This window comes from Vigna radiata, unplaced genomic scaffold (genome assembly GCF_000741045.1).
Source record: "Vigna radiata var. radiata cultivar VC1973A unplaced genomic scaffold, Vradiata_ver6 scaffold_86, whole genome shotgun sequence".
In the NCBI taxonomy this organism is placed as follows: domain Eukaryota; kingdom Viridiplantae; phylum Streptophyta; class Magnoliopsida; order Fabales; family Fabaceae; genus Vigna; species Vigna radiata.
In genome coordinates, this window is record NW_014543269.1 from 1447672 (window position 1) to 1458517 (window position 10846).

The following is a 10846-nucleotide window of genomic DNA, read 5'->3' on the forward strand; positions in this document are numbered from 1 at the left end:
CTATAACATTTTAGATGTCGACCCCCTACTACTGGATGTCGAAGTGCCTGCGAGTTTGGTGAGTATCATTAATTACAGCCACATAGACGTCGTTCCCCCAGAAACCAGATGTCTATATGGCAGAAATTGATTGTCTTTCCGCCTTCATGACAGGCCCATTGACGTCAAGTTAAGGGAGCACAAACGTCTATAACATTATAGACTTCGGTTATTTATTACGTGACATCTAAGCGCCTCGGAATCAGGTGAAGAACATTAATTGCAACTAGATAGACGTCTGCCTCCCCCCCTCCCCCCCCCCTCACAACTGACGTTAATGGGGTAGAAAAGACTGTCTTCTCGCCTACCTCAGGCCCTTGGACGTCTGGTTAGGGCAGAACAGACGTCTACTATATTATAGACGTCGTGTGCCCTAGAAACCGACGTCTTGTTGACCAACTTATTTACGGTAATGCCACCGTCCATTAATATACGTCGAGTCATCCATTAACCGACGTCTTATGAGTGACGTTAAACAACGTTTTTGCACTAGTGAATATTGAAAAAAACGAATGCATCAACCTTTGGAAGCGACAATGAACGAACGAATAAGATGAAAATGGTGAAGCACGAAACAATGTGTGGTTGTGTGGTTGCACGAATAAAACCAACTTCAAACTTCACGAAGAAGAAGATGAAGCTGCCTGTGTGTGCCTGGAAGTAGAGACGGTAAGAAGACAAAACGAAGCGAGGATCAAAAGAGAGAACAAGATCCTATGCAAGAGAGAAATATCAGATTTCATGTGTGAAAAATATGCTTGATTATGCACTAATCTTTGGGCAGCAAGAATGGACGAACGAAGAGCACGGAAATGACGAAACACGAAAGAGTGTGTGGCTGTGTGGCTAGATCCACGAACAAAACCAACTTCAACCTATACGAAGAAGAAAACGAAGCTCGTATGTGCTTCCTATGTGTGCCTGAAAGTAGAGACTACAAGGAGAAGAAGTAAAAGGAAGCAGGATCCAGAGAGAAAATGAGATCCAATACAAGAGAGAAATATTAGATTTTGATGCGTGAGAAATTTTTTTGACTCGGAAAGTTGTTTTTTAAAAAAGAAAAATATTCTTTGACCATGATGAGATTCTTTCTTTTTGTTTTTTTTTAAATATTAAAAGCATTTTAAATAGCGGTTATTTAAGTATTGTATAAAGATTTAGAAGTGCATGGTGAAATGGTGAAAAGGTTGGAAGTACAAGCTCAATCTTTTAATAAATAAAACAAAACAATCAAATAAGTTACTATCCAAACTAGAGCTCTCAAAATGAGTTGCAATTCGCGAACCAACTTGACCCACCACAGGTTTGGACCGGGTTGGGTTAGAAAAAAATACATTTTTTCATGCAGGTCAATTTTCAACCCAGCTCATCCGGATTGAACCCGTGGTGAGCTGGGTTGGCCCACCAACCCATCTAATTTTATTTTTATTAATTTATTATCTTATAGAATCCTATAAAATATCATCTGACTCATTATATATGGATTGTATTGTACTTTTTTTTTATTATTTTGAATTGTTTTAAGTTTAACATCATTTTGCGAATGAAATTTATTTATATTTGAATTATAAAAAGTTTGTAATTTTTTTTATTTTAAAAAAATTGTAATTAAGTGAGTTAGAGAACCAACACATCTAACCTACCAACCCGTGGTGGGTCAGGTTGGGTTCGAATTTTTTTGGCTCGCTAATAAATGAGTCGGGTTGAGTTAACTCACTAAGTGACTAGCCCATGGTGGACTGGACCAGGTCGGGCCAGGTGATCCATTTTGACATCACTAGTCCAAACCCATCCCTCATTTTGAATTAATCTTATTTTAAATAATTTCTTAAATATGTTCTTAAAATAAAATAATTTAAATTTAATGAATTTTTTTATTTAGATAAACAAATTTCATTATATTTAAATACAAATAATTATTTAAATATTAAATAACTTTTAATAATTCAAAATATCAATATTGATGATATTTTTTTAGTTGATCTTGATGTTATTTTTCTATCAAAATTCGTAAGAAACTGTTAATTATCATTGATCAAGTTTTTTTTTTTCAATTATTATCGGTTGATATTGTTTTTAGTTGATGTCAATCATACTTATATGTAAACTATCCATTAGAGTTAGTTTTATAAGTTGAGATTTTTCTTATTAATTAATATTTTGGTTTATGTCAACTAAAGAATTTTATAATTAATATTGGCTAAACTCAATAACCCTAAATTTTCTCAAGAAAGAATTCAAGAACAACTATGATAGACATTAATAATAATAAAAAAGCCTAAAAAAATAAAAAATAAAAAACATTGGTATAGATAAAAAAGAAAATTGAAGACACTGACAAAAGAACTACCATAGACGTTATAAAAAAGAAAAAATCTAGTTGCATTTGTAACATAGTGAAAAGAAATGCTCTCATACTAATTTTTTTAAATGTCTTTTAAACGTTGATGTTGGATATTAGGTGGGTTAACGTCCTTTGAAGACAAATTCAGGACCATCAACATCGTTCGACAACATATTAAAAGGGATTGACGTCAAGTGCTTATAAATGTTTTGTTCAATACACAACCGAGGTCAAGTTTTACATTTTAATTATAAAAACCCTGCTAGTCGCCCATTTGGAGATAAATTTTATTTTTGTTATTTATTTGAATAAATTTGGAGATATGTGAGATAGATTTTAAAGTAAATTTTTTTAATTTGTTATATAAATTAAATCTTAAACTAATTCTCGTAAACTTTACTTTTAAATCAACATTCTTTATTTCCAAATTCATTCAAATACACAACAACAAAAAAATTAACTTCAAATTTATTCAATTACTCTCTCTCAAATTCACTCAAATAAACAAAATTTTTATGTTTTTTTTTTGGACTGACATTAATCAAAATTAAGTTTCCAACTTGACTCCTTTCACAACTTTCATCATCAATCTAAACATATAATTTTCGAGACTAACAAATATTCCTCTTTGTCCTGGCCTCACATGCAAAGCCATAACTTTAGACATGCAACTTCTTCCACAAAACCAACTTAAGAAAAATAAAAAAGGAAAATATTGAAAAAGAGAAAACAACTAAAAAATAACTTATGATAGGACAAAATTGTCTTACTTTCCATCAAGATATCTAAAGTAGTTTTCTAAAAAATCTAGAAAGAAGAAAAAAAGAGAAACTATTATTCTTTTTAAATGAATTTTGAATGATTAGTTTTTTCTATCCATAAACTTTTAACTTTTAAATTATAAAATATCTATACTTCATATCAATTAAAACACTTCCCCTTAGACAAATTAACTCAACTCTAGCAACTTTCGTTAACAAAATAGTTTTTGTTGACATTAGTAGAAAAAAACTATTTGTGTTTTTGAGTAAGAAATAACAATGATTTATAATAACAAAAAAAATATTATCATGTAAATAAAAAAAAATAGCTCATGTTTGTATCAATAAAAACAATAAACCACATAAACTAAAATGTAATCATCCTAACATTATGTGGAATATTAATCAATAAACAACTCTATCCTATATTATGCAAAAATAACTCTAATTGATATTGGTCGAAAAAGAATTTTGACTAACACAAGTTAAGTTTGAAAATAATCTCAACTGACATAATTGACGAAATTAAAAGCAAAAATCCAGAAGTTGTAGATTTTTTTTTTTTGGCAGATGCAAGTTGCAATGATTGAGGTTTGATTTTGTGACATCAAATTAGACAAGGTATCACTCACTGATTCAGTTGAATTGAATTTACTGTTAATTACGACAATAATATGCCCAAGTCAGAACCTTTTCCTTCGTGTCACTTCTTTCTTCTTCTCCTTCTATGTGGCTTTGTCGGCGGCGACACACCGTCGCGGGAGGTGTGGTGCGTGGCCAAGAACAACGCGGAGGACGCGGCGCTGCAGTCGGCTGTTGAGTGGGCATGCGGCGCCGGTGGGGCCGATTGCGGATCGATCCAGGGAGGAGGGCCCTGCTTCGACCCTTCCAGCGTGCAGAATACGGCGTCGTACGCTTTCAATGATTATTTCCGAAAACACGAGATCTCAGAAGAGAATTGTAACTTCGGCAACAATGCCGCCGTCACCTCCTTGAACCCCAGTCGGTTCTCACCTCCACCCCTTTTATCCTTTTTCAAATCCCCTCCAAAAATTTCTCATCTTTTTCTATTTTAATTTTTCAGGTTTCGGTAATTGCAAGTTCCCTTCTAGGTAGGTAGCAGAAGCAGTGATCAATTGGGCTCAGGTTTTTTCTCTTCTGTTTTTCAAAATTTTTGATTCTGAAAGTTTAAGGCTTGTTTTGAATGTGATGCAGTTCGATAATAAACAACGGAAGCCTCTCGGGATCCGCGTCATCGACGGGATCGATGCCCGGTGAAGACACGAGTGGGTGCGGTGGAGTTGTTCGGAGGTGGTGGTTTTGGCCATTTGTTATCGCCGCTCATTTATTCTCCGTAGTTTCATTTTCACCCCTATCTATTTTGGATTTGTAGATTTACTAGCATAGTTCAAATCAGCATTTTGACGGAGATTGTACTTAATTTAAATCAAATGTAGTAAATGGAAGGTTGTGTTATGAACTATGTTCTCTGTTTCTAGGATTCTTGTGATATGGTTCTTCTGTTCTTGAAATGCAATATGCAGAGGTTATGGTGAATCCTCCATTTTTCTTCTCTGTTTGTTGAAGATGTTACATGTTCTTCTAATCAATCCATAGGTAAGTGCTGTTTGGATAAACTTATCAGTAAGCAATAAGCATTAGCAGGAGAAAATGAAACCTGAAAATTCATAACTGGGTTTTTCTTATGTTTTAATTGAAAATATTTCGGATGTATTAGAGAGTATTTACTTCAAACAGTTTTTCTTATGTTTTAATTCTTTTTTGTCCTATTCGTTTATTCTAATTGGTCGGAACGGAAGTAACTTTTAAAGGTACTCTTCTATGTTTAAGTTAATTTGTTATCTAAAAGTTAACTATTAATATTGTTGTAATAAATGTGATATTAGAAGTTTCGATGAATATATCTTTAACTTTTTCTTTTTTATAAGTGTTTTTTTTTTTTCTTTTAAGATAGTCTAATTTCAATTCAATTCTATTAAATATTATTAGTAACATGTTTAGCGAATATGAATAATTAATTTACTCTGACGGAACGGAACCCATCTATATCTTTCCAGATGATTTGAGCGATCTGAGTTACAATAGGTACACATACAGTGGAACTCGTTTTATTATATTTTTATTTTATTATAAATATGTACTTTTTTTTTTTTTTTTATGGAACTCGTTTACTCGCTTTGTTTAATAGTTTGATTTATAAATATGTGATGATGTGAAGGTTTTAAGGTTAACGGGTGAAGGGAGGAAGATGGCAGAAAGGTTTTCTTAGTATGAGAAATTAAGTATCTCTTACGAAACATAATTATGTTTAAATTCATATAATTGCTTATTTAGGATTAGAATTTTAAAAACATATTATGTCTTTTACTTTCTTTATTTTATAATTTTTAATGTCATAAGTTATTAAACATCTTATTGGTTTTAACAAAAAAAAAAGATAAATTATAGGTTATGTTCTACTGCTCGTTCTAAAATTTGTGTTTAGTGATTTGAATAATAATACCATGACACACTTTTACATTTATTTGACACATAATATAAGGATAAAATAGTCTAAAAATATAAAGTTTCATAGTTTTTCGAGAAAGAGAAGAGAGTAAAAAGTAAGTAAAGATAATGTAAAAAATTTAAGAATCATTTCTATAGTGATTTACATTGATTTTAGAAAGTAGTTTATCCAATCTGTATTCACAAATTTTCTTAAACTGTTATGAAAGATAAACTTATGGTAGTTTCTGATTAAACGACAACATTCGTACATAGTTTTCTTCTCTTAAAACTTCATCCAAATTTTTTATTTCATATATTACAATTTTGGAATTGATATCATATAGTTTCAAACTAATAAATTTATTTGTCAACATTAAGCATAATGAGAATGAGAAGAATTATATCTGAAAGGTTTCATCCTATTAAAATCCAGTGAATTTAATAGACAAAAATCCATATATATAATAGAAGTATTAACATTGTCAAACAATTAAAAATTACGATGTCCATTAGTATTGAAATAACTATTATAAAAGTTAAGAAATAAATTGAGATCGTCAACCTTCTTATATAAAGAACTTTTTACTGTTTAAAAGTTTAGCCAACAAGTTTTTGAAGAATTGTTGGGTTTATAAGTGATACCCTACTTATTCATATTAATGGAATATATCTTATATTAAGGGACACACACACAATGAAAATTTTTCTTCTTGAAATATTAAATTCTTTATCATAAAATTATAAAATAAAAAAAAAGCATTAATCTTTGTTTTATATATGTTTTTAATTAAAATAATTGCATTCTTAAAATCATAAATATAAGCTTTAATATTTATACCAACAAAAGTATTGAAATCGATTATGTTACTTTTAAGTCTATGAAATTTTGAAAAAAAAAAAAAACCATACTCTAAAGTGAAAATCATATGAAAAAAATAACTTGCAATCGTATTTCAATTTTAATTAAACATATTTAAATTTCATTTAAAAAAATCACATGATTGTTATTCTATTACGACTAGGTTTGTGTCGTTACATTTATAGGAACAAGTCAACAAGAATCCCTACGAGGATCTTGATTTTTGACTTCCCACCGAAACATATGACTATGGTAGTTTTAAGGCACCAGTAAAAACAAAACAAACACAAAAGTCACTATTAAATTAATTAATCTTAATTTTCTAATCAGCCCACATGGACTACACCTAATCTACCAATATTATATATCCCACGCTAATTCGCCTTACCAAACACCAAATTTCTACAAAGTTCATTAATTAATTAATTATATATATATATATATATATATATATATATATATATATATATATAATAAGATCAATAAACTACCAAATCAGTCGTATATGACTCTCATCTGCAAAATTATTCATTAAAAAAATGACTCATATTTCCAAACCTTGACAATTTTATGCAAGCTGTATTATGTTGAGAAAATGAATGAAAAAAAAAGTATCAAAAAAGAAAAAAGAAAAAAAAAAAAACATATAGATGCATATGTACGTACATGATAGTACCTCAATAATGAATCTATCACTGTCTCTCTAAGTCCTGTTCAACATCATCATGCGTAGAAGGTTGGATTCTCCTCAACGATCTCTCTCTGCTGAGAATTCTTCGAAACGAACTCAACCTGGAATTGGAGCCGTTGATTTTAGGTGACCCATTACCACCGTCGGATGTTCCTTCCACGTTTTCGAACGATACCGGGGCGGTGGGAAGAGCCAACCGGGTGGGGTCCTCGCGCTGGACCGGTTCAAATCGGAGCGGTTCCGCTTTGGATCGACAAAGGGGACACGTGGAGTGTGAGGCGAGCCACTTGTCGATGCAGCCGACGTGGAAGCTATGCTTGCAATTAGGAAGAAGTCTGACATGTTCTCCGTCTTCGAGAAGGCTCAAGCAGACGGCGCACTCAACGGCGTCGTTCTGTTGTTTGAAGGGGAAAGTGGGGAGAGCGGTGATGACGGCGGGGTCGAGGCCGGTGTTTGGCGGTTGGGCTTGCGCGTGAGCGACGTTGAGACTGAGTTGGTATATGGCGCTTCGGCGGCGAGTTTGACGGCGCAGAAAAAACCTTGCGTATATGTGAAGAGCAAAGACTAAAAGTAGCACGACTGATAGGGAAACTATGGCGGTGATTAGTATCCTCCGGTTGAAGTCATTGTGGTTCTGGAATAACGGACTGTGGTCGTGATCGTTGTCGAAGTAACTCATGGCTGTGTGAGAAAGAAAGAGAAGGTGTTGGTGATGAACATTGGGTTTGGTATTTATATATGATGTTCTTTAGAACTCTGTAAAAACAATGAGTTGTTGGGGTTGTGTTGCAGTTGGAAGAAAATGGTGTGGCTACGAAAGTCCAAGGTTTTAACTAACAAGAAACTCCCATTTTGTCAAGGCTTTTGACTGTTGAACGTTGACTTTGCTGCTCATCTCTATAGGGTAAAAAGTAAAACGATGGGAATGGGAGTGTAGAGAACGTTAGGTAAATGTAACTGTAACTGTAAGAACAATAACCACTGTGTATTAAATTTATTTATTGATTTTTAAATATAAATATATACTGTTTAAGCACAATGATATTTTAACACCATTTTTTGACACTATTTTGACACTACACACGTGTCAAGATGTGATTGAACGATTTCAAATTAAAAATGTTGAGGCAAAGGTATATTTGAAAGAGAAAAACCAAAGTTTATTTTTTAATTTGAAATCATCCAACCACATTTTGACACGTGTGCAGTGTCAAAATGGTGTAAAAAAATGATGTTAAAATTTTATTTTCCACTGTTTAAATAGAAAAAGAAGAGGGAATGACTTCTTGTAAACGTTGACTGCCGCAAATTTAGAAAAAGAAAAAAAGGAAAGAGATAAAGGGAACGTAAAATCTTGTACGTATTATTTTGAAGTATGAACGCTGAACATATTTCACACTTATTTAATAATACACGGGAATACATAAAACCCCTTTCTTAAAAAAATTTTCAACGTCAAAATCAAATTTTAAAACGATTAAATTTGAGAATTTTAAATTATTTAATTCTTAGAAAATGTAAAGTACGTAGTAATTTTTATAGCTGTATATCCCAAACCTACCCAATTAAGATTTTAAACTTTTTCTTCTTTAATTACTTTATGGTAGTGGACCAAAAGATTCTGTGTGTGGGAATACGACTACGTACACATTATTCCACGTGTTAGAACATTTGTGATTTTCTTAGAAATTAGTACTACAATTTACGAATATTTGAATCTTAAAGTCAAACCCAGGACATATAACATAAACTACCTTTGCACTGAGTCATCTTTTATGACTATTTAAAGTCTTTGAAACTGACAGAAAAACAAACGTTTGTTTTTATGAAATACTTTTAGTTCTGCAAATTTAACCTTAATTTTCTTTCTTTTACCTTTTGATTTGTAAGGTATTATATTTTTTCACCTTGATTAAAAAAATTCAATTTTAGTGTTTCAAACAGGTCAAAATTATTACAAAAGTAACTTTAAGAATAAACAAGAAGTAAAATATTTTAAAATTTAAAGACAAAGTAATCATTGTGAAATTTGAAAAAAAAAATCAAATTTATAGGACCAGAAAGATATTATTTAAATTTTCTTTCTACAAGTTAATGCAATTTATTGGGCCATTTATTATTTGTAGATTAATGCTAAGTTGCTCAATGCAATGTGTTTCGTCTTAATTCGTAATATAATTTAATAAATTAGACTTTTAAAATACATATTTTAAGAAGATCATGTATGAGACTTTCAAGATAATAAAAAATTGTGGTTTAAAATTAACAACGTGTTTAAAGTATAAATATAGTTTTTATAAACGGATTTTTATATTTTTTCTAAAAAAAAATAAAGTTCTTTCTTTTATTTCTAGATTTTCTTATCTTATGTTTATCTGTTTTAAAGATCGAAGATTGTTATGGTGATTTTTGAGATGAACTCTTCACTTATGTTTGATTAGTTTCACCAATAGAGTAGATTGATTTTTTGTTCCTTTTCTTTGTCTGTATGTTCTTTTTATGCATGTGGACCATCTTGGTTCACATGTAGTGTCTGATTTATGTTGATTAGTGATTCTAATAGTGTTCTAATCTAGAAAAGAATAATCTCCTATCTTATTCCATTGGAATTAGTATTTTATATACATATTATACAGAGTATAATTAGGCTAGAATTAGGGAACTAATTAGCTATAATAAGAAACTAAAAATATACTTGACAAATTTTATATTATCATATATTCTAACACACCCCTACAGTCGAAGCGGGAGGTCGACAGACGCTAAGATTGTCTCGAAAATCTTCAAATAGCATCAACGGAAGACCTTTGGTGAAAATATCTGCAATCTGTTAACGCGATGGAACATGTAACACTCGAACCTGGCCACGAGCGACTTTTTTGCGAACAAAATGTATATCCATTTCAATATGCTTAGTGCGTTGATGCTGAATAGGATTTCCAGCAAGGTATATGACACTGACATTATCACAATATACCAATGTAGCCTTTTGAATAGGACAAAGAAGCTCCAAAAGTAAGTTTCGTAATCAACATGACTCAGAGACCACATTGGCAACCCATCGGTATTCCTGCCTCAGCAATAGATCTTGATAAGGTAGCCTGTCGTTTGGCGGACCAAGAGATTAAGTTATCTCCCAAAAAACACAATAACCAGATGTAGAACGTCGTGTATCTAGGCACCCGCCCCAATCAGCATCAATATAAGAAATAAGGGTGGATGTAGAAGATGGATATAGATGAAGACTAAGATCGATAGTACGCTAAATGTAATGCAAAATGCGTTTGAGAGAATGCATGTGCGCCTCCCTTGGATCATGCATGAATAAGCATACCTGTTGCACGACATAAGTAATGTCAGGTCTGGTGAACGTAAGGTACTGAAGAGCCCCTGCAAAACTCCGATAAAGAGATGGATCCTCAAAAGGTGGGCTTGTAGCAACACTCAGCTTTGGTTTGGTATCGACAGGAATAGGAGATGGTTTATAGGATGACATGTCAGCTCGGTCAAGGATCTTTGCAGCATATTTTTTCTGAGATAAAAATAAACCACCTGCATGACGAGCAACAACGATACCCATAAAATAGCTCAAATGTCCCAAATCCTTCATAGCAAATTTCGAGCTAAGAAGAGTTATAATA

The 10846-nt window shown here is 32.0% G+C and overlaps 2 protein-coding genes across 2 annotated transcripts; one reads left to right on the forward strand and one right to left on the reverse strand.

Annotated features, from left to right (window-relative positions):
* The first annotated feature begins 3743 nt into the window (after positions 1 to 3743).
* Positions 3744 to 4627, forward strand: LOC106754250 (PLASMODESMATA CALLOSE-BINDING PROTEIN 5). The gene is made up of 3 exons (XM_014636252.2): positions 3744 to 4146; positions 4229 to 4256; positions 4360 to 4627. The coding sequence occupies exons 1-3, from the start codon at positions 3819 to 3821 to the stop codon at positions 4535 to 4537; spliced, it is 534 nt and encodes a 177-aa protein (XP_014491738.1). The 5' UTR covers positions 3744 to 3818; the 3' UTR covers positions 4538 to 4627.
* A 30-nt stretch (positions 4628 to 4657) lies between these two features.
* Positions 4658 to 8103, reverse strand: LOC106754212 (RING-H2 finger protein ATL40-like). Its single transcript, XM_014636211.2, has 2 exons — positions 7191 to 8103; positions 4658 to 4768 (listed from the first exon to the last, which is right to left on the reverse strand). The coding sequence occupies exon 1, from the start codon at positions 7882 to 7884 to the stop codon at positions 7207 to 7209; it is 678 nt and encodes a 225-aa protein (XP_014491697.1). The 5' UTR covers positions 7885 to 8103; the 3' UTR covers positions 4658 to 4768; positions 7191 to 7206.
* Positions 8104 to 10846: the final 2743 nt, after the last annotated feature.